The sequence below is a fragment of the Barbatula barbatula genome (genome assembly GCF_947034865.1).
Source record: "Barbatula barbatula genome assembly, chromosome: 5".
NCBI lineage: Eukaryota > Metazoa > Chordata > Actinopteri > Cypriniformes > Nemacheilidae > Barbatula > Barbatula barbatula.
Genome location: NC_136769.1, coordinates 5,569,521 through 5,594,826, shown reverse-complemented (window position 1 = coordinate 5,594,826; position 25,306 = coordinate 5,569,521). Strand labels below are relative to the sequence as shown.

At 40.4% G+C, this 25,306-nt stretch overlaps 1 protein-coding gene across 2 annotated transcripts; it reads right to left on the bottom strand.

Annotated features, from left to right (window-relative positions):
• Positions 1-7,885: 7,885 nt before the first annotated feature.
• On the bottom strand, positions 7,886-24,995 carry pdgfab (platelet-derived growth factor alpha polypeptide b). 2 transcript variants are annotated; one of them, XM_079457390.1, is made up of 7 exons: positions 24,351-24,995; positions 23,696-23,795; positions 18,129-18,248; positions 16,620-16,810; positions 10,691-10,820; positions 10,181-10,308; positions 7,886-9,599 (listed from the first exon to the last, which is right to left on the bottom strand). In XM_079457390.1, exons 1-6 carry the CDS (start codon positions 24,417-24,419, stop codon positions 10,226-10,228), a joined length of 693 nt encoding a protein of 230 aa, XP_079313516.1. In that variant the 5' UTR covers positions 24,420-24,995; the 3' UTR covers positions 7,886-9,599; positions 10,181-10,225. The 2 variants fall into 2 exon arrangements, with proteins under 2 accessions (XP_079313516.1, XP_079313517.1); XM_079457391.1 differs by lacking the exon at positions 10,181-10,308 and having other exon boundaries at positions 7,888-9,599; positions 24,351-24,978.
• Between the last annotated feature and the right edge of the window lie 311 nt (positions 24,996-25,306).

Here is a 25,306-nt window from a genome sequence, read left to right as displayed (position 1 = left end):
ATGGCTATATGCTATGAACATTAATGTACGGTATAATATATGCAGATGGCTATATGCTATGAACATTAATGTACGGTATAATATATGCAGATGGCTATATGCTATGAACATTAATGTACGGTATAATATATGCAGATGGCTATATGCTATGAACATTAATGTACGGTATAATATATGCAGATGGCTATATGCTATGAACATTAATGTACTGTATAATATATGCAGATGGCTATATGCTATGAACATTAATGTACTGTATAATATATGCAGATGGCTATATGCTATGAACATTAATGTACGGTATAATATATGCAGATGGCTATATGCTATGAACATTAATGTACGGTATAATATATGCAGATGGCTATATGCTATGAACATTAATGTACGGTATAATATATGCAGATGGCTATATGCTATGAACATTAATGTACGGTATAATATATACAGATGGCTATATACTATGAACATTAATGTACGGTATAATATATACAGATGGCTATAGACTATGAACATTAATGTACGGTATAATATATACAGATGGCTATAGACTATGAACATTAATGTACGGTATAATATATACAAATGGCTATATACTATGAACATTAATGTAAAGGTGCCATTGAACAGATAATAATTTAGACTAAACAATAGTGCACGTGACTTAAGTGTGCATAAATTATAGACATATTATGAATATTTATATAAAAATACAAAATAAAAGATTATAAAATAAATAACATTTTGATATCTATTCATATATTTGAAAATAGATGTAGAATTTTAATTTAAAATCCTACATTAGCAGGTCAAGTCATATTAGCCAATGAGCAGATTTCTAAAGGCCATACACTCAATACTCCAAAAACCAGCTGACTAAACTTTTCCAGAAGCTGGGGACACCCGGATGACCCTCAGTCTCCACCTAAAGGAACAACAGGGCCTTTGAGTCCAGAACGCAAAGAGAAAGATTGTTGACACATTGAGAAAGACCTGACTCACCGTTTCCTCGGAAAGCTCCACTCCCAGGTACACAAAGTGACCCATCCACATAGCAGCCTCCTTGTCACCTGTTTAAATGCTTGTTCCTTAAATATTCTGTACTTTATACTGTACCTTTGCATAATACAGGTCTTCATTTAACTGCATGTTATTCCTACTTAAAATTGACTTCTTCCACAAGGCTTGACTTAAAAACACGAACCTGAGAAGCAACAAAGGCTTCTACATGTAAAGAAACCCAAATATGAAATACAGTATTCTAAACTTCTAGACAAAATAATTTATGGCACCTCCTTACCCCCTCCCGGAGGGGGATCATTCCAGGGGGCACGCGGGGAAGCGTCAGTGAGGAAGGGGAAACACACACCATGAGAGGTCATCAGGTTTCACCCAAGCTAATCCAAGTTTGGCATGAGTTTTTACGACTGCCGGAGCACTTGTGACAGTGATATGTCTGGGTGCTGGTGTATTTGGACACACCGGTGGATGGTTTTAAACATCAAACTTAAAGCACTTTCACAACATATGTGACTCATTGTTATGTGGATCTGCTGCGTTCACTTTCTCCACTTTCACTTTTTTGTGGTGATGTAACGTTTGCGCCAAAGACAAGTTTATCCTGAACCGCACCTCTGTGTTTATGAGGTTTTGAGTTCTGGAAAACCTGAAAGATCACAACAATTCAGATTTTACAGTATAATGTGTGCTTGATCCAAACAGACCTTTCGTGATTACAGTGTTTGGCCTCTTGACTCCATTGAGTCAGTATTGAGTCACTGACAGGTACACGCGTTACTAAGACATACCGAGTCAGCTTTGACGCCGTGAGTCACTAAATTCACAACACTTCCAGAACATTTGAGGTAGCTTTGTCTATGAACTTTTCTTATCCAAAGCAGACGCGTGGGATATTTACTGCCAGCTCAGCATCACCGCTGGGACAGTCTGGAAATAAACCTCCGGCAAAAGAAAACAAGATTCTAACATGGGCTAGTCATACCTAAATAACACATCACTTCACAAATTTAATGCACGATACACCATTTGGAGTTTAGAAATAAGATAATATGCAGCAATAGGCATTGGCGATTGTTTAAGCATTAAAGCAAATGTACTGTATGGCCACTCTTAGAAAGATTTGATCACTATAACTCTTTTAGATAAAACTAAGAAAGTCTTCTTTTTGTGCACTTTTTAGAAACTATTTGGGTACTACTTTTGCTACACTTAAAGTATACACAAAAGTACTGAAAAAGTGGGTCAAATATGTTTCAAATACTGAAAAAGGTCTGAGTAGAACTCGATAAGACTAGTGCTAGAAAAGTACATAACTTTGGGCTGTCACAACATTCAATTTTCACACACAATATTGTGGCCTAAAGGATTTATGAAAGAAAATAAACTTGAAGTATACTTGTTTTTTTGTAAGTGCACTTATATTTAGCGTGAGCTATCATCTTCGACTCACTTGACACAAACTGTTGTCTCTTAGTTAGCATCCTCCAAGCTGTAAAGTTCATTCTGTTCCGGCAATGTGTTTCTCTTTTGTCTTTCTTTTTAGATTCAACTTTCGAATCTCTCCACGTCCTCTCTGAATATAGACGTCCGCAGGAATGCTTCAACCGAGTCAGTGTTGCTTGCTGTGCAAATAATAAATATTCCTGCGTTCCTGCAACTTCATTTAAATGGATTCTTTATCTTGGCCGGTGGCGTCCCTTAATTCATAAAATGATTTTATTTCTTAAAATAATCTTGAGCTAATATTTGCAGATGGTAAGGAAGGGATTTGTGGTGAAAGAAAGCACAGGACGAGTGGGGGCTCTGAATGAAGCCTCCAGATACGGCCCAAAAATGGACCGCTGATGCAAAACCTGCGCAATCCAACACACCACCATATTATCTCCCAAACGGTGTCCTTCCTGAACGGTTAAAAAGATGCCATTTTCTTTTAAATACAGCCAATGTGTTTATGTGTATGTTGTACATTTGTGTTTAATGTAAATGTGACATAAATTGTATTTACCAGGAGGTGGTTCATCACCAAACATAGGAAGCTTCTATGCTGCAATCTTACCGCTGCTTTTTTCAGAATATTCATTGGCACCAGGAAAGTTATTGGCAGTAAATAGTTGTCGTCACCGTGTGAGGTCTCAGAGAAATGATACCTCTGTGTGTGTCCTTACACTTTTACACATGTGCTCATATTCACATTCCAGGTTTCATACAGATGGTACAGAAACTCTGGAGCCAGGCTGTCTTAACCAGTGTCATGTCCACCATTCCCTGTTTGGGACCTGTCTAAACCAACTGCTGACGGAAACAAAATCCATCAGTTAAATGAAATTCTGAGTTTGGGTGGATTTCACTTTCACACATCACCACATCATTTCATCTTTGAAGTCAAATGATATACTGTACACTGTCTTTAAAACATTTCCTCATTCACTGGTTAATTTCAACCCAACCGCGTGTTTATGTTTCAACCCTTTGTTGGGTCCAAAAACATTTTTGGGGGGTTGATTTAACCCAACGGTTGGGCTTGTCCATTTTGACCCAATCCTGTGTTTAAAATATTTATAAAAGTATGACCAGTAAGATGAAATGATCTAGTATTTAGATGATTCAGTAGCTTTAAAACATTTCAAGTATCTGCTAACATTGAAAGAGGACCGTTAATAAAATATTTCCATATTGAAACCCAGATTTTACCAATCAAATGTCAAAACAATGCAGAATTGTGGGTTAAAACAACCTAGCATAGGTTAAAGCCACAATATGTAAATTTGGACCGCTAGATGGCGCACTTTCAAAACAACAATAAAAGGCAAAGCTTAATTACGTTAAGTTGGAGAGTGGAATTATGGGACATGTTGTTTTCACCATCCGGAGGCGTGTGGAGATCGCCCATCATGTTCACAGACGAGGTAATGAATTAATTTTATTTTATGTCATCGTAATGAATGAGCTTGCAAGAAAAGCTACTTTAGCCCGCAAATGATATCGGACTTTGTCAGTTGATTTGGTAGCGTAATGCTACACAGTTTTACGTGTTTAAAACAGTCATACAGTCGCCGTTTAAAAGGTAAACTACGTTGAAATACATAAAAAATAATATAATCCCACTGTTCCAGTGATTTTTGGATATTTCACAACAATATTCTTCCATATTGTGGCTTTAATTTACAACTCAACGGTTGGGTTGGTCGTTTTTTGACCCAATGTTGGGTTGAAAAACCCCCAGCATTTTTAGAATGCTCCCTCTTCTTACATTTGATATTTTTAGTCTTAAAATATGGAATTAAAATAAACATGTTTTTGCTTAAAAAGTGCAGCCTAGAGAGAAACAATAGATGCACGTAGACTTTACCATCAAGATACAAAAACAGTCAGATTACAAACTTGACAATTTCTGAAAAGTTTCATCAATGCACAATGAATTGAGAAAAGTACAGTAATACCATGTATTCTGATACCATGGTTTTTTTCATAATTATGTCTTTTTCTTAATGCATGTAAAGCTGCTTTGTAGCAATGCAAAATTGTTATAAAAATTTGAATTGAACTAAATATTGAAGGTTTCGGCGGCAACAACATAAAAAATGTGGCGTGGCCCAAATTTACCTTCCGGTAGAATCAATACCTGTAAAGCAGTTTCATGTAACAGTTAATAAACAATACAATTGTAAATAAATTGGTGGTTAGATCATGTAAACGCCAAGGTCATGGGTTCGCCCCCCGGGGATTGCACTTAGTCAGAAACTAGATGTACAGTAAAGTACAATGCAATGTAAGTGACTTCGGATAAAATCGTCTGCCAAAAATCCATAAATGTAAATTGTTATATTACAACCAAACACAGACCGGATGTTAACTTCGGGCCAGGCGAATGCGTCTGATGAAGCCCTTCATAAAGGATTTCTCACATCAGATCTTGCTAATATTGCTGTGATGTTAAACCGAAAACACCTTTGACTCGCCTGTCTGAGATTTCAACTCTGGTTCCTTCCAAAACTTATTTGCCCCTGAAGGCATCCTTCACATATGGCATTCCCCATATCAGAACTAAGGCTTATTGAGTTTATTGAAATGCACTGAGGTCATTTGGCCAGGTGACAAACTTTGCATTGATTCTGGCCTCACTTACTTTCAACAGTAGTGGATGGAAATACTTGGTTTCAACTATACTCTCAGGGTCTGATAAGAGAATGTGCCAGGTAGTGGATGAGTGGCACGGATCCATGTGCAATTTGGAGGTAATTGTGAGGCTCTTTGTCTTATAAGAAGCTTTCTTTGATAGCACTTCAGAACTGCTTTAACCTCTGGGCTCTATGCCGTGGTTGCATGGCAGGTGATTCCTATACAATCCGAGACACAATAGACTCCACTTACAAACCTTCCCCATGCAGCTTCCAACAAATTATAGGATTATTTGTAGATGCCATTGGTAACCGAACACGTCAAGAGTGATGAACGATGATTTAACACAGAACAACCCGTCTGCTTGTCTCATACTGTCTGCGTGTTTTTCCAACCATTTTTTTTTAGATGAAATCCTGTTACTCAAATGATTTACTAGAAGTATACTTATAAATATAAAACAGATGTTTGGGATGTTCTAAACGTTATTACAACATCGAGTGTTTTGAATTGAATTTGTTTATGAGACATATGCCAATAGCTTACTAAAATGATTACATAATTGTACGATCACAATAATAAAGTGGGAAATTGTTTTAAATAAAATAGGAAAAAGAAATCATGGATGAGCATTTTCTGTTGAGACAGCTTCATAAATAAACATGTGACCAGAGACATCCGTTTCCTTTAATATTTCATTTCCTGTTTCATTTCTTGTTTCATGTCTTATTACCGTTTCTATTTATTTTCCTTTACTCAATTACATTTTATTACTCTCTCTCTTTACATTTTAAGTCTTAAATATATACACCCCCGTAGATTTAAATCATAGTTTTATTCTATATTAGCTTTATCGTAAATACATACTTTGTCTTTTTAATTATATATTCACATTTTTTTATTGTATTTATACAAAATATGCATCTTTTTGATATTATAATTTTTTCATTTTAGCTTAAGTTTGATCTTTTATCCTATCATTTATACGGCCTATAGAGAGTTGCACACTTACATAACTGTGTATGTGACAACTAAAATCTTGAATCATCTCGAAAACCTGCGAACCTTCGCAACAGAAACAGAACACACTTCCAGTTTCCAGCACCCGAACATAAAATACAAGTAAATCATTTAGCTGCCAAAGCCAGAACCAAACACGGAGCAAAACCAGACCGACAGAAGCTACAGAGCCAAATGAGGTCACAGTCCAGCGCACACCATCAGTTCTCACCGCCGCACAGACAAACACACAATAACAAAGAACAAACAACCATCATTGTGTTGTAGAAAGTGAGCAAAGGTTTCACCAGACAGACTACTGTATGACTCACAATACTAAACAAACACTATGACAGGGAATAATGAGACACGTCAACATTTGGAAGTCTGTTGCTTATGATCAGTGGAACATGCAGGTGCCCTAAGAAGGCCAGACGTGCCACTTGAGGGTCACTTGTGTTACAAAGTGCCCTACATTCTGTTACAGGCAGTGCCAAAATAGTTCCATTTGTCTGGCATGTGTCAAATATGACAAGAACTAGCGGAGTCACTGCGGCTCGACTTCAGCCAGAGTCAACAAACAGCCTGGAAGAACATAAAGAGTTTTGACTGAGGTGAAGTCAGGCGAGACGCTGAAGTTACCCGAGTGACTAACAACTTTCTCTCAGGTTCCCTGTAAAAGCGCAGACGGACATCTTTTGACTATTGAGTCTCAGTTTTACTGCATTTGTAAATATCATACACAACTCCAGATTTCTCACCGCACCAACCTGTCACGCACAAACCATCAAACCACCGTCTGTTCTGTGCACTTCAATAACTGTTTGGTTTGGCTCGGCCAAACTACAGACTACAACGGACAGTTCGTAGTGCTGAGAAGATCATTGGTGCTCCTTTGCCTGTACTTCAGGACCTGTATGATTCCAGGGCAAGGCGAATCCTCATTGAACCAATCCAAGCACCCCGCACACAAACCTTTTGAACCGTTGCCGTCTGGCCGGCGCTTCAGAGGACCAAAAACCAGGACTTCCAGACACAGAAGCAGCTTCTTCCCCTGGCAATCTCCCTCCTGAACAGATAACTGCTCCTTAAGAGCAATATTCCACTTTCACTACTCCTATACTGTGCACTTTGTGTACATTTTATTTCTACGTGTATAACACTAGCTCTGCTTACAACGTTGTCCATTTGCACAAGTGTTCATACAATCTGTTAATATGTATATTCTACTATATACAATGTGTCTTACATATGATATTATCCCCCGTTTTCTGTACAATGAACTTTTATTTTATATATGCATATTTTCGAATGTTTTAAATCTTATTGTATTTGTATTGTCATTGTGTTGAAGGTCTGCATTAGAAGCTTCCAACACCAAAGAAAATGATTTGTGTGTGCAAGCACACCTGGCAATAAACCTCTTCTGATTCTGATCTGAACATTCGGAGCGTTATGTTTATGTACAATTCTGTCGTCATTTATTCACTCTCTCGAGGTTCAAAACCTGCATGTGATCTTCTGAGAAAAGTCTCTGTGGTTTTGTGGCCATGCAATGGAAGTCAATGATGTTTGGTCACCAACATTTTTCTGAATATCTGTAGAAACAAGAAAGTTAAGCAGGTGTGAAATTACATTATTTTGGGGGGTTTAAACTATTAAATAAATAAATAAATACAATTATATAAATAATTAAAAAAAGTTTGTGTCAAATGATAAACATGAACTGCACATTTTGGCGGCTTTCATGGAAGAACAAGATAAAACAAACTCTTTATTTGTTCAGATCTCTTTATTTTGTTACATAGCTTTATACGCAAGGAAATTGTTTACTGGCTATTTGCGTTACTTTCGTCTCGGTGTGTATGCAAGTTACGGTGAATAATAGGAAACAATGAACCGACAGTGTGACAAATGGTCCCATACTAGAAGCCCGTGGTTCTCAAACCTTTTCGTTGTAAGGCCCCCTTTACTGTATAATGCAATGCGGCCCCCCAAATAAAGATTTATAATCTTAAACTTAGAATTTGAATTAAACCAAAAACATATTCAGTTATACAATGCTGAAACATTTCTAATGTTTGATTGCATGAAATCTATACATTTCTATATTTCATAAAATATCGCAAAATCCGTGGCCCCCCCGGTTCCATCTTGGGGGCCCTCAGTTTGAGAACCACTGCTGTAAGCATTTACTACAATAAGCACACTTCTGATACTCTATGAGGTCCTGAAGGACCAATGTCCCTGCAAAGTTTCTTTCCGGCCCTAATCCAACCCACCAGTCATTGTCGAATAATCCTGAAGACTTCAATTTGCTTCTTCGGGTGTGTCGAATCGATTTAGAGCGAATCTCTGAAGGACACCGGCCCACCATGATTTACTCATCAAGCTCGAGACCATCTATTCCTTACAACAAGATTTAACCAAGCAGGACGTTCTCATAATTCAAAATTGTGTTGCTTCTTGTACAACATTCGGATGCAACAATCCCAAACTCAGTCATTTGACAGGAGCGTTGCACCTGCAAAATGTCAAGATCATGTCCTCATTGGATAAATCCTACCGTTACACCACAATTAATAAAAATATACATAAACATCCCGCTTGATTCTACACGTACACATTATAAATATATTTTAACAAAAATAAACCATCTTTCCATAACTGTCTCCTACACATCTTTGCTATCACCCTGCTTTGCGATACGCTGTAAAATACGTGTGAAACGGGGAGTGTGAGAGAATGGTACGGATAATGTTTGTACATGGAAGAGGAGGAGTCCTTGTTACACCGGACACAGAGACAGAGAGGTTAAGATAGAGATCACATACATAAATACTTTATTCTGGTACTGAATTAGAGTTCACCTTCTTCTGGATATACTCAAGTCTTTTTTGTTCATGGACATGCTGTTGAAGTCTTTAGAAGGACAATAGGTTGTAGAGGCACATTGGAAATAACGATTTCAATGTTCTGGACCCAGTGCGAAAATTGCAGGACGGCAAAGTTATATGACAACTCTAATTCCTCTTTTTGAAGCTCCTTGAATTACGTGAATCCGTCCCTCGTGGGCGTGTGTATTCCGGCTCGAGTGGATCCGATCCCAAGGGTGCGTGGTCTCTCAAAACGACGTAGTGTTCTTCTCTTCATTAACATCTTTGACCTCTTATGCGAGTCTTGCGTGAACGACAAAGAAACGATACAAATGTCTTGTTTGTCAGTTTCGTTTCTGCCCAGTGTGCGACCACTAAACTGAATACATATCTCGTTGTCTTCAGTGTTTGACATCCTAGCAGGATTATAAAAGCACCTTTGGTGTTGTTTATGTCATGACGTTCCTCTGGAAACAGTATCTATACAGTGATTCATCAGAGGTCGAAGTCCCAGTGCCGCTGGAGCGCTTCGAAGCCACCGATGTCCTTCCGTCAAACGGGCGATGCAGTTTCACCTCATGTCCACTAGAGGGAGAAAAACAAGACGGGTCAGGCATGGCATTGTTACCGGGTAAAATCTGGTGATGTTTTAAAGTGATTTTCTTTAGTAAGACATGCCAGTTGTGTTTGAGTGATGCGCATCCACCACACAGTGATTTCAAAGTATTATTGGACGCATTCGGTGCACATTTGCGAACAAAAATCAGAAATTCACACAAACAATCAAACATTTTAGCTCTGGTCCAAAATCTAGTGTGCTTCCTACATAGTCAGCATTTTGAGGCATTATAGCCAGACTGCTGATGCTAACTTGTTTTAAGTGCTATAGGGTGCTAGCATGCTAAAGGGTAGCTCTACTTGCTGCTGGTGAACGTTTTTCGAAATTAGTCACTTTTTAGATTGAATTTCATTTAGGACACTTATAAGGCAGCTCACTAGATGTTAGAACAAAGCTACTTCATACACACAGTGGACGCGGTGATTTCAGCAAACAAACAATCTCATGCAGCAAAGCAAAAGCACACGTTGCTCTTTTTCAGGGTTGCGTGATACTGATTGGACGACCCTCTCTCTCCAGTGATTGGTTAAGTTTCCAGGGGTTTTACCTGCAGGTTTTTTTGGTCCGCTGTGTTTTAGGATACGTTTACTTTTTATTGAATGTCCTTGTTGATCTGTGCTGCCACCGCTTGCTTTCTGTGTTTCCGTTTTTTACCATTTTTTACTTTGCGAGGGCCTGGAAACACAAATTCGGAGTGCAAGCGGATGATGGAAAGTGTGTGGTTCAGAGGGAGGAAAGAAGAGAAAAAATAATTTTATGGCCTCTGAAAGACTGTTTTTGCACTTTATAAATGACACGAAAGAGAAACTTGACCCTAAAGGACACACACTTTAACCCGTTTCACACACCCGCTGTCTTTCTCATCCACCCAAATGCATCATTGGTTCAACATGGACAAAAAAGTCAAACATGAGCACGCACAAGCGCTGACATCGCCAACAGGTGTGTTTGCCTTTGGTGGCAGCACAATGCCACAAGCCGGTGAAAGCACACTCCATAGTCACATGTTTACTGAAGATCATGCCATTCTGTGTGTGTGTGTGTGTGTGTTATATACCTGTGTCTGCTTCCACATGCTCCGTCACATGATGCTGTGATGTGCACACGCATTCCGTATGATCCTCTAACCTGACGAGCACCTCCTTCAATTTCGCTTTCTTGCGGGACGCGAACTCTACCTTTGCCACCTGGAGGAAGAGAGATACAGATTTGCAATGGGTTATTATAAAGATCGCTGTGTATTTCTATTTTTTTATACCTTATAAATGCTATACACTTCTTTTGTACATTAAAAAGGTATAGCATGCACAGCTAAGTAGCTGTCAAATGGTAAGATGCAACCAAGGAAAATTGTCTAACAATTCTTGGGCAAAAAGCCCAAAACAGTTAAATGTTCCACTGTTCACGTCCCATTGCACCAAACTTACTGTAACTCGAAATAAGCATTTTGCCGGACACAGAGGTTGACTCATTTCTTTTATTGTGCTAATTTTAATGCAACCAAGTCTCTATTTTCTCTCTAACCATCACTTTCTCTCTCCGTCTGTTTGGCTGTTGCTTGGGTGTCTGGAAAGTTTTCACAGCGAGTGAATATCTGATCTGATCTTATGTGCCCGTTTTATTTCTTATGTTGCTATTTGAAATGAAATTTTACTTAAATTACATTTACATTTATTCATTTGGCAGACGCTTTTATCCAGAGATAAAGATTTTAGAGAAAGGTTGGTTGGCACTTGGTTGGAAAAGTTATGTAACCATTTCTCTCCATTCCGTCTTAAAGGTCCGTCTAGTGGTGAGGTTGCGAATTGCATCCAAAGGCTCACTCCACTCCTCCCTTTCGAAGCACTGTGGTGGCGGACACAGAACTAAGATGTTGTCACATTTTCACTTTTTTGTCGAATGAGATAACCTATTTACAAAAATGCGTTCTGTAGAGCAGTGTGTCCGTTTAAGGCTACTGTAGAAACAACATGGCGACTTCCATGTAAGGGGACCCGCGGTCTATGTAGACAGAAATAACTAAATCTAAGATCATAAAATCATAATGCTTCATTATGTAAGGTCTTTATACACCTCTGAAGACATTATGTATATTATATTGCATGTATGGCTTTAGTTTAAGGTACTCTTTAATGCTTCTGTTCAAGTCAAAGTTGACAAAGTTTATGAGTTTTGAGTGTTACGTGCATTTTAACACAAAGGTTAACTCTGACACATGCCTACCCCTTCCAGACAAACAAATGAATAAAGACCAGTCGGGGTTGGAAAGTCTTTTGTTTCTTTTAGTTCACTTCATAGTTGCAGCTAAAACGTTTGTTGGAAATGTTCAGCAAGGCGCCCGCCCAATGGAACAGATTATTATCACAACTGTCGCACAGAGAAAGAGTTCTGGAATAAACCGGCTGTGAATCCACCTCACCTGCCCTCATAAAGCCTGAAGAATGGACCCACAGGTTAACACTTTGGACTTTCTTCCTTCTGTCTGCCACTGAACGCTAGATGAACGTTCTGTGCTGTTATGACAGCGACACACACTTTCCCACACATTTCCAGTTACACAAGCTCACAAATCAAACAAATGTGATGTGGATGCGTTCCATCCTTAACATCCCACAGCAGACACAATCACAAACTTTAAACGCATTACTCACAAAAAGCAAATAATAGCTCTCCGTCTACCAAGCAAATGTAAATATTGGTTTAGCATTATGGGATGTGACGAAACACTCTCAAGATAGAAACCTACAGAATGTGACAATGAAGCTGGGAGGGAAGAGAAAGTGAAGCAGGACAGTTTCCCTGTCAACCCTGTTACTGGTTTATACCCCCGTGTCTCTGTTAGGTCGCCCAGCTCTCCCCCCCTCGGACATTCTTGGGTTATATTTACAGAGCTGAGTCTAAAACAGCCCATGGCGTGCAAGAATGTCTTGCAACGGAGGCTGAAGGGTGACAGACGCGGATGGTGTAGAGGATGATCGGGGGGTTGGTGGAAGTTCATCGAAGGGTCATAATATGAAAGAAGAACCCCCAGATCTCTCAGCGCCATCCTTTTCTGCCCCCATCCCAACATTTCTATTGAAACTCTTGCTCTTCAGACTTTGTTGAAGGCCGGCAAGATTACGGCTGAACTTCACATATGATTTGCTCGCAAGCCCCGTGTTCCTTAGGAGGTTCTCGGAGCTCTTTTTATAAACCACTGTGCTTTACGCCGCAACCAAAATCCCAGCTAATGGTGTGACATCTGATCCAACCCCAACTCCCCGTAACAGAGAGAGAGAGAGAGAGAGAGAGAGAGAGAGAGAGAGAGAGAAATCCACCCCAACCCCCTCACGCTCGCCCCGCGCTCTGTGAGGACCATTGTCCGAGGTCGAGATAATTGGCACTGGGATTTCCCCGCAAAAAAAGGCAGAAGAAGAAAGGGTGAGAACGCTGAAGAAAAACTCAGAGAGGTGCATCTTGGGTAATTAGCATGAGCACAATAGAAAATAAATGTGACGGCGAGTTTTGCTGCACATCTGTCAGTGGGTGAATTTGACAAAATGCGAAACTCGGGTGTAAAAAGAAAGTGGGGGCGCAAAGCGCAGGGTCCAATAGCAGATGACTGGTGGGGCCACCTGAAAGAAAGAGGGGTGTGGGGAGCAAGTGTTCTTATTCAACCGGTGACAAAAAGAGCCAGAGTGACTCACAAGAGAACGAGATGCTGGGAGGGAGGAAAATAAAGGGAAACTTTTATCTCATGACCTGCACGTCTAGAATTACCAGAGGAAAAACTCTGTTGTGAAACGCGCCGGCACCCGGACAATTACTGAGATGAGGAGAAAAATCTGCTTTCTGTCATGGTTCTTTAAACCAGCAGAAACATCTAAGCATAAGAAGATGGAAAGAACACAAAATGATAGATATGGCAGCAATTACACAAACATGAAAGATGTTGGAGGAGAGGAGCACAGGAAGAACTACATTTTGCAAGTAAAACAGTCTAAAGAATGAAAACCTCGTTTTAAGAGTGGTCAAAATCAAATCTTCTTTCTATTAAAGGTAAATCCTTGATCACTCAACAAGACTTCCATGCTTTAACTCCATTCGGCACTATTTATGTTTCCTCTGTTTGCGTCACAGCCGGCCCCCGTGTCCTCGCCGGCCGGGGCCATCTGTGGGTCTTCTGCGCCCAGAAAGCACCCTCTCAAAACACCTCTGCCTTCCAGTGCCAATATCAACCATGTCTAATTTCCTTCCGTAGCAGCCTCTCAAGAAGCCATCTAAATCCAGCTCATCCAAACTCATAAACACTTGCTATTTAAACCACATAACACGCCGTGTCCCTGCGCTCCCGCAGGTTTTAATAGCTCGCGCAAACATTCCGAATCAGGAATATCCTCAGTTAGTCTCTTCATTCCCGATGAACAGCGGTGTGCCGGATTTAGTAAGTTTAGCACTCCCATCAGCGGCGATGAAAGTAAAATAAACAACACTCACACGCTCGCTGCTCCTGCCAATGTGACTATATCTAGATATTCCTGCTTCAAGGAAACCACCACTGCCTTGTTCATTGTTGAAGTTTGATCAATTTTCCAGATGGCCCAGAGATCCGAAAAAGATATAACGCCGCTAAACCTTCAAAGCAAACCATTATGAAGATTTTCCTACGGTTAGCATTAGTCAGATAGGGATAGTTCGCCCAAAAATGAAAACTTGGTCATCCTTTACCCACCCTCTTGACATTTTAAACCTGTATGATATTTCTCTCTTCTGCAAAACACAAAAGAAGAAGCGTTGAAGACCAGAAAACATTGCCACCATTGACTTCTATTGGACACAAAACCAAAGCAAGTCAATGTGGACCACCGTTCTTCAAAATATCTTCTTTTGTGTTGTCCAGAAGTGGGTCATAGTGGTTTGAAATGACAAGAAAGAGAGTAAATGACAGAATTTTAGTTTTTGTGTGAACCGTCCCTTTAAAAAAAAGTTCAACCAAACATGACAGAATTCCTTTTTTATTAAGTATTTGTGTAGGGCCAAATTATCGATTTATGGAAAATATTTGTTTTCTTTTGGAAGCAAAACCTCTACATCCCCCCTTTTTCTTATAGATTTTAACATGCTATTATTGCCACTGTACCTTTAAGACTCCTCTGATCTCCGTCATGTTTGGATAACCTGTATGCATTCCTGCATTATTTACACGTTGTTGATCAGGACGGGCAGGTTTTATGAAAAGTTCGTTAAAAATCTGAATGACCCGTTTTCTGCAGCTATATTATAACCATTGAAACTAACTTAAAAAGAAAATCCCGTCCCCTTCACCTCTGTGTTACCAGAAGTTTCACACACGGCAGCTCTGAATCTCTTCAATGTAACATGAGTTTATACTGTCGGCTGTCCAACTTCTTCCCCCGGCCGCAGCGATCTGGAACAGCACCTGTTGTTGTAGTACTGTGTGATTATGTTTGCATGTGTGAGAGTTTTTGAGTTCTGGGAAAACCATCAGTACTGTACAGCGGGACGGAGAGACAGAAGGGGAAGTGAGGTGAAACAGAGATGTTTCCAAGCCAGTCAAGTCATCGGTGAGCTCGGTAGACTTCAACGAAATGCCCGTCATTCAGCAGGTTGTACGCATCCCCCAGGCTTTCTGTGTTGATTTATTCAATATTTTGCTTAATGTGATAAAGTAGAAAGGATATGTACGTGCACGACTGGAAAATAGCTGCCCGGAGGCTTTACCACGATGAGTGAACCGTCCTGCACTTCATGCACGAGAATCCGTCAGACAAACATGCTGTGCGCCTAATAACTCCAGAAAAAACTTACATAACTCCATCACTACAATGAGAGACACAGAGAGAGAGAGAGAGAGAGAGAGAGAGAGAGAGAGAGAGAGAGAGAGAGGGCAGGTGTTGACTACATGCCAACAAAAACATGACGAACGATAAAAGCACAAGGAGTGCATTAAGAAAAACATGAGGCAAGTGAATAGGTAAGAGACTAGAAGAAAAGACTAAAGGAGTATTAGAAGACTATTAGAAAGATAAAGAGAGAGAGAGAGAGAGTCTAGTACAGTAAGTGTTTGTAGTCTCATTATCGGTTGTTATGATCCACACCCAGCAGTTTCTCCTTTGAAACCAGCTTATCACTGCAATGAACCAAAGTACAGCAGACACACAAACACACGTCCACATTTCGCCTATTTACAGTCTGTCTTTTTATACGCCGTTTCTAAACAGCAGTGGCCTGTCCGGGTCTGTTCCTTTTTTAGGATGAGAAGGAAAAACTGGCGAGGTAAATAGATCTCTTAAGACTTAAATATTCACCACCATCGCTGGAAAGAAACACATCATTCTTGTCTATCCCTGTACTGGAAAAGCACACAAGACTAAGCGTTTCTATTCATTTTATGCGGAAAAATGCTATACAATACACGTCCATTCAGAAGATACAGTAAATAAATGAACAGGTAAATAAATAAGGAAGTGTGTCTCTCTGCGGTCTATGGTACGAGTCAGAAACAAACACCACGGTAAAGACTAGACTTGTGGCTCCCTGTATTTCTATGCAAATATACAAATTGTGTTTCCAGCAGTTTGATCTAAACCAATGCACCTGACTATGGCTAGTAAATCATCCAGAGCACCTCTTCACTTTGTCAAATATTATCAAAAATAAGTATGTACATTTATATAAAGATACATACAATGAAGATATGCATAAAAATGTGTACGTTCAAGAGGACGTGGCACTGAAGTGGGTGTGGCTGCTTCGCTGTCAGCTCATCACTTCGGGACGGATTTTATTTCCTGAGATGGAAATGTACATCTTTACATGACTTCTATTTGTCTTGTTAACCATCCGCTTATCATTTTCTCTTTCTAGATTCATAGGCCACATCTCTGACATGATCCTGAGAAGTCGGACACAACTCGGATGTTTGTGTGAACACTGCGCTTGAGACACAGACGGTACAGGAGTGTGATGTAGATGCTGTGCTTTACCTTGACCGTACGGTGGTGTTTTTTGGACGGGTGACAGCGCATGCTGCCGGTGTTGCAGCAGCCCGTGCAGCGCTTCACCTCCACGCACGGAGGCCATATTAGGAAGTTTGCAGCCGTGGGATCCACTTGACTGCGAGGGATCTCGTAGATCACTGTCCGTGTCTTGCACATGGCCGGCACCGCTTCTTCTACTGCACATAACAAATGACCGTTTATCAATGTGTGTACATAAATGAACATAATGATATCAATACTAGAATGTTAAGAATAAAGATGTAATGGTACAATGCATTTTGATCCAAAAAAAGTCATTATGTAATATAGAACTGGTGATTTGTTATTGATACGACATCTGTTTATTGCTCGAGTTTTTCTTTTGTTCATCATTTACATTAATTTACAATAAACCTTGGTTTATTTGATGTGGCCGACCTATCTTTTTAATTTACATACAGAAGGTTCAGTCAAACCTTAAATGTTATCAATTCAATAAAAAACTGAATGTACAACCAGAAATGTTATTATATATTGTTAATGATTTTAAAATAAATCATATTGTGAATTCTATTTATTGAAAATTATATTTTTATACTCTTATAATAGTCAACCCAATGTTGTGTAGTGTATCGAATCATTAGTAAAGAATATTGTCAATTCAAATGGAACGACAATATGAAAATATGAATATACAGTAATTCACATTTTTCATATACATCATGACATCTGATTTTGTCATTATTTGATGTCACTTTTAAAAAAAGACCATGGCATTACCATGTTTCGCTGTTTTTTAAGTATATTAGACCACATTTGTAAATGGCAGGATTCTTGAATATGTTACTCATTTAATTCCATGGCATCATCGTCGGACACCACAATACCTTCACAGTACTTTCTAACAACCGAGTATATTTTGAGCACTTATGTTTCCCCAATGCAAAATTGCCGCCCTGTTCGTGTGCTTCTCTCTGACGGATGCCACCCGACCACACCAAACGGTCTTTAAAACTCCCAAATATTAAAGAGGCGTTTTTTTATATCTGTATTTACCCAGCCAAAAATAAGAGCGACCGCCGCACCGAGATCACCGTTCGATCCTGAGCTCTGGGCTCTTTGGGAGTGACACAAAAACAGCGCACAGCTATTCTGAGGCCTGAACCGTTTTCTCTGTGTGCTGGAGGGGCACAGAGGGGTCGAAACACCCCGACTGAGCTCCACGACTGATGTGAAAGGGAAGGAAGAGTGGATGTCGATCTGAACTGTGTTCGGTTCAACGGGCCGTGACATGAATACTGAATGTTTGGAATTTCCTGGCTCACATGCGTCGGTGACCTCACATTAACCACCAATCAAAATCCTCCACGTTCAATAAAATAAAGCAGCGCGATCATTGGGATTGTGTTTTAATGCAGTCCAAAATATGGACCGAGGAAAGAGTGACATCATTTACGCGATGTGAAACTAAAACGCATTTTAATGTTTTTTATGTTTCGAACTTAAAAGTCTTACCGATGCTCCTCTTACGTCTGTGGGACAATTGGAGACTCTTCAGATCTGAGGAAGCCGGATGATGATGGTTCTTCTGATGGTGTCTGTGTTTGACTTCCTCGATCACCTCATTTCCAGCACCTGAATGAAACACAGGTTATCCAGATTACTTTCAACAAACAGACAGAAGTCACGTTTTCCCTTTTAAAGCCGGGATGAATTCACAATGAGGCTATTGAAAGTCTCCAACAGATGCCCTGCAGCACATAGAGACGGCTGCTGAACGGCTACACCGAAGCATGATATAATTTCCTTCTTCAGAAGTATTCAGAAACTCATTTGTCAAGCAACAATGGCCGCTTTATGCGGCAGCTTAATTGGAAAAGTGACTTTAATGGATTTCTGGATGAACTGTGTCATGGTTATGGTTACCGAGTTTGTATTTATGTGCAACGTACGACTGACACAAATGTGAACTCCTGACAACCTCTAGAACGGCTCCGCCGCTGGGATGAATGAGTGAGCCGAGCGTTTCCCAATGTTTAAAGAGGAGACGGGGCTGCACATCACTTATGTATAAAGTCAATTACCTTAATAAAGGAACAGTTCACACTGATGTGGTTCGGACGAACACAGAGAAAGATATTTGGAAGAATGCTTATAAACCAACAGTTCTTGGCTACCATTGACTACCATAGTAGGTTTTAGTAGTAGTAAGTTACTATAATTTCTTTGTTCGGTTGAACACAAAAGAAGATATTTTCAAGAATGTATGAAATCAAAAAGTTCTGGGGCACTTTTAACAACCAGTGTAAATTTTCCTACTAAAGTAGTCAATGGTGACTATTTGGTTTCAAGCATTCTTCCAAATATCTTTCTCTGTGTTCATCAGAACCAAGGTATGACAGAATAGTCATTTTTGGGTGAACTGTCCCTTTTATTCGTTCTTAAACAATTCACGGTTCATACACAAGCTTAGTCATGTTATGGGCGATTCACGTTCGCGACGAAAACTGCGTGGAAAATGCGAACCGCGTGCGGCACTAAAGTTCAACTAAAGTTGAACTATTTCCGCACCGCACGATATGCGTTTCGCTCCCTATTTACGCAAAAGACACGAAATAATGCAGTTTTAATTTATGTTGTTTCATAACGGAGGAAAGTGGGTCATTTATCTAAACTACGGTTATCATTACGGTTTACAAAAACAACGATAAAAACTGATCAAACTTTGAGAAGGAACGAAAATCCTAAATGTGTATTTATTATTTAATGTCTTTTGCACGTTTTTGGTTGGATCTGATGGTTTCATTCTTGTTCATATGTTTTTGTGCAGTTCACATTATTACCCATCTCGTAAAATACTTAAGAATTCCTGTGGGATCAGATTCTATTGTTCAGGTTCAACAACCGCTGCGTTCTTTATCTGCTATTGTTCTACTGTATGAGAGATTTCAGCTCAGTTCACTTTTAACCAGGCGTGCACTGCAGTTAAACATCAAACTATCTGTGATGTGTCAGAGGAACTGCACCCAGATTTGAACGATGAGGGTGGGTCTGTCAGGAATGCAAAGAAAGAGAGAGAGAGAGAGAGAGAGAGAGAGAGAGAGAGAGAGAGAGAGAGAGAGAGAGAGAGAGAACACACTCTCTGAACTTAAAAGACTGCATGACCACACGCAGTTCTGAAGCAGGAAACACAAGTGACATGTAAACAAAAGCCCTCTTCTGTTCTGTGTCACTAGTTCATCTCATCTTTCCTACCAAATGGAAAGCCATTGTTTTTAGCTGTTTTCAGACCCATTCAAACAAGAAGCGTTGACCCGCACGGAGAGCCAGTTCAGCATTTGATCCTGCAAAACATACCTTATCTCATGTTCACATCGAACCTCGGTGTCAGTCTGTCAAACTCGAGAACTTTCTTCTTTTAAACACGAAAGCACAAAAAGAATCAGGGTGCCACAGTCAAAGTGATATAAAAAAATATACATTTACTCACGTGTACAAGCGCACACGAAATTTAAGACCTTATGCTCACACGGCGGTAAAGCATGACTTCCGAAGACTTGGAATAGTGATACATCCTCGACAATATTCATTAAAATGAATGCATAATGCGTAGATTTGGGATATAAAACCATCCTAGAGGTCGTCCTTTCAATGCTCAAACTTTCATTGAAGTATCACCTGAGTCTCAGATGTTTCTTCTAAAATTGTTTTCAAAATGATTGAAATGCAGAAAGTGGACGGAGGTGTAAAATGATCTGGATTTGGTTAAATCTGACGGGAAATGTTTGAGATGAAATTGAAATATTGACTTTGGTTTGGAGACGTGACGAATCTGAGCTCAGTTTGAGATCTCTTCTAAAGCTCTAATGGAGATTCTTGAGAAATATCTGAGATGCAGGAGACTTAAGCAGAACTTGCTCTCACTTAAATCTCACTGATGTCTAGGATAAATAATTGAGATAATAAAGAGAAACTATCCGTGTTTATTTCTTGCTTAAGTAAAGGCACGTATGCATGTATGTTAATGCTCCTTCCACTGCATGGAAAGTGACTTTTTTAAGGAACAATTTAGCCAAAAATCAATCGGTCATTGTTCTCACCCTCATGTTGTTCTAAGGCTGTACAGATTTCCTTGTTCTGTTAAACACAAAGATATTTGGAAGAATTTTTGTTCACGAAGAGTTCTGGGGCACTATTGACTACTACAGCAGGGGAAACAATTCACCATTGAAAGTCAATGGTGCCCCAAAACCACATTCTTTAAATGATCTTCTTTTGTGTTATACGTAAAGAAACGTCTACAGGTGTTGAACAACTCGAGGGTGAATAAATGACAGAATTGACATTTTTGGGTGAACTGCCCCAGATAGCAAAAAATTCAGGCTTACGTTTGGCATTTCAGGTTTAGTTCTGGCACAGGTTTTTTTCACAGTAAGAAGCAGCTCAAGCATATGTAAATGAACCAACCCTGACTATTTATTTTCCCTTCAAACACTATAAAACAGACACATTGTCATCAAGTGTCATTTGGCAGGTGATTTTTCTGCACATTAGTCTACGCTGCTTTAATAACAGGCTCGAGCTTCCAGCAGCAACCTGACGTTTTATGAATCGCACAATGCCGATGAAAGCATTCTTCCAGCAACTGTGTAAAATTGCCAGGTCCAAACGTATAATCTTTGCATTACCGAGGCTAGGCCCACCAAAACTCTCTTCGCTTTACACATCACTCATGAAGGGCTTTCAACTTCAGCTACACCTTTCTCTCCCTCCCCGTCCGTGCTTTCTCCGAACGCAGTACAAAGGAGAACATTAGCCCTCCTTCACGGATTGACAGCTGTCCTTTCATCGTGCCTAAAGACGCTCCTCCATCTGTGCGGATGTGAAAGCGCAGGGCGGCAGGAGAGGTAGACAGATGGGTCGATAGAGAAGTTAAAAGGCTGCTGGGGGGCGCTGAACAAGCCCGGCCCGTTCCAGGTGAGCGGCGAGGTCACGCGCCGTGACTTCACTGAAAGAGAGACACCGTTTCCTGACTAAATCACTGTCGCTGCCGTCCTGACCTCTAATTATACGTCCATTAGCGGGAGATTCCTATCGGCTCCTTCCTCCTCTCATGACACGCTCCTCTTATGGACAGTTGACAAGGTTAGCGGTCTGATACGAAGGACAACAGCCTGTTATTGCTTCCTAAATCAGACTAATCCGGAAAACGGATCGGAAAATGACATAAACAACACGAGCGATGTGCATAATCGAGCGTAACGCCAGTGATGTCAGCAGGGCCATGCCAAATCATCTTTTCAGGAGCAGTAATGAAGAAGAAAAGACACTTGCTCGAAATTAAGTCGAAATGAACTGTTAATATACAGCTGCGGAAATAATTAAGAGAATATTACACATATTCGATAATCATCATTTCTAGATGCATTGAGTCCAGCGTCTGTCTTATTTCTACAAAATCAAACCTCATCCAAAGTCATCCAACGGCAATGTGAAAGACTGACAGCATGCCGAGATATAAATCAAGGTTATCTTATGAAAAACATAATATTTAATTTTTCCTACATACAAATATTACTGTTGTATTGTTTAAAAGTAAATATGTACTTGTTTTCCCATTTGAGGTCTGAAAAAACAGAGCATTTTTCTGTTATTTTCACCTGTTACTCTCGTTTCTATTTTCTGCAAATGAATGTCATTTGAAACAATACGAATTTTAATTCGACAAATTGTTGGAAATCATTTTGAAATGGATTTTTTCCACGGCTGTATATACTTTCATCTGAACGTCGATGTTTTTGGATAAGAGACCGATTTTTAAGCTTCATGTAGCCAAACACGTCTCCGTCTTCACTGGATTGACATGCGATGACTTCAGACGGCAGGCCTCACTTTAAAGTGCAGTTGCCAACCGCAACAAAGATCTAAAATACACCATCAGTGGCGTCAGTCATCTTTTACTGGTCTTAGCGTGTCTGTCGAACAGCCTGATTTATGTTGACAGCAGTAATATTAAGTAACTACAGTGCTATCTAAGAATTTGCTTGATGAAACGAACAACCGTTCCGTTTTGAACACGAGAACAGTGACATTTCACTGAAACCCAACAGACTGATAAAGAAAAGATTGATGTCTCGTGCCATGTTAAGGAGTGATGAACCCACTGCAAATATCACGCATCAAAAATCACAATAAGAATATGTCATATAACCATAATCGGATTCTAACCAAACTCAAAGCCCACACAGATAACCAATCAAAATGTCTAAATGTAACAGCAACGATTGGAGTTCATCCATCAAAGCTTCTTGAGTTTGACATGTTATGAGTGCCTGCGCAAACGGCAGCTCAACTCAGGACATCTCATGTTAGTGAGCCCTGTAAAACTATCCTTTAACTTTATCCACGGTAAAGAAGCCAGAAGAGACTTCAACCCGTAAACCATATTTCCCTCCTGTGCTTTACAGTCAGCGCAATCTTCCATCATTTAATGCCCCGAGGACTTTAAAGCAAACACATTCGGTCTGCAACAGAAGCATGCATTTATGACACGTGCAGACACACGGTTATCATAATTCTTTCCACGTCCCCCCGTTCCCCCTGTACACCCATCACACCTATGCTCTCACCGCAGAAACCAGACGGGTTACAGTCATACCCCAAATTATACCGTCTTGTGTTTTTTGTTTGTGTAATTACCGGTAATGCGCCTGTAAATGAAATTACAGTGGGCAAATGAAACCACTTGCGGACAGCTTAAGTGTAGGAAAACTCGGCCCGCAGCAAATCTTCCAGTTGGCCGTGACGCAAGTATGGACATAAGATACATGCGTCGCTCTTAAAACAGAAACAATCTAAAAAGAGCCGTTCATGGACCTCCGCCCGCCGGCCAGCATGAACCGTCCCTTTAAATGGTTGCTAGCCGCTCATAAAGCGGCATATTTCCCGAGACGTATGCTATGCGCTCGGACCAGCTTAGCAACGGGGACAAACACCTGTAAATAGCCGTGTCAGGGAGCCCGCGAGATTAGTTATTGAACAAAGTCCAGGGAGGTGTCAAGAAAACAATGAGCAGAGTTTACCTGGAGAATTTACCTCCAGTAGCCGCTGGAGGTCGCTGATGCTGTTGATTTCGCTGTGGGACAGTCTGTCTATGAAGTCTTGGGGGATTGCGAATTCCTTCTAGGAAAATAAAAGCAAAAAACATGAAATCAAAACATAACGGGATTTTATAAAGGCGGCGTGACGTAATGGGACACATATTATACCCCAGTGACGCGCGCGTCGGAGTGTTGCGGCTGCGAGCGCACAGGTGCATCGGTGCGCTCGCAGCAGGAACGAGGCAATTTTTTCCACTTGCACAAAAACGACGTTTTTCCAAGTCGGTCGATCAATAAGGCCACAGCACATTACTTTTCTCACGAATTTCATCGGCCTCAGTTGTTCACGGATGAACTTTACGCGTACGCGTCTGGAGACGCCGAGTATCAAAAAGTTGGCACGTCAAAAGCGCATGCCAGTTTTATTATGCGATAAGATACGTTATTCAAATAAAACACGTGAAATAAAACTGACCTCATCACGAGTCGTGACGCGGCGACACATGTTCATTTCAATGTATGTTAAAACCATATTTTGACATCAAATACAATATCTAGGACGGTTCGGCGCAACTTTGCATTGATTCTAAACACTTTAAACATCAAAAAACATCTGGAGGGATGTTTGGCACTTTACCTCAGCAGCTGCTGGCAGGAGGTGCGACGTGAGGAGCAGAAAGCAGCAAAATAAGGTTCTCATCTCCATCCAATGTCAGTTTTCCAACCAGAAAGAAAGACGAACACCGTAGGAGCCTCGGAGTCGCTCCTGAGCGCGAGGGGTCCAGAAACATACCTCGAGGAGATCTCCCTTGAAACGAGCCCGACCGCCGGACCAGGTCTACGGAGGAGAAGCCAGTCTCCCGGTACTAGACCTGCTGCCGGTGAACTGACCCAATGCGTCCTGGATTTCAAAAAGGACCTGATGAATTGAACTTGCAAAAAGTCGTCATGGCTGTCCGAGCCCTCATCCAAAATACACTTTTTAGAATTGTCAACACATAGGTTATAATTCCAATGCTGTAATAACGTTGCGATTTATAAATAAGGCTTTTATAAGTTTCTAATAAAATGTCGTTTTATCAAAGCAGCTGTAGCTTCTTGACTACACGTCGTCCGTGCACTTCGCGTGGAGCTCAAAAGAGAATCTTCGGGAAGCCAGTTCGTCGGTCGTACTAAAATCCCAGGTTAGTATCCATGAATAAAGCAGCCCAGAAAGAGGAGAAAGTCTCGTTGCGCTCACTGAGGTCCGCGCACTGAAGTCTGTCTCACGCGCTTCTGATGTGCGGAATATATGCGCCTCCCCTTGATCGCCGATCAGCGCGCGAGCAGCCGGTTGGCTGGGGCTGCTTTTGAAATTTAACCCTTCAGATGAGTTCATACATCATACACAACGCCCCCTATGATGGCATCTGGGGGTTTTCGTGAAGTAATGTGTAAATCACAAACTTATAATTATGACAACTTATTACAACAATTGCATATGTATATCCAGAAATATGGTATCATAACGCACGAGCGTTATGGATCCATGGGGCACCACGTGACTATATTGTGTTTGGTATCATTCTGCAGAATTATGACTCACAAACGAAA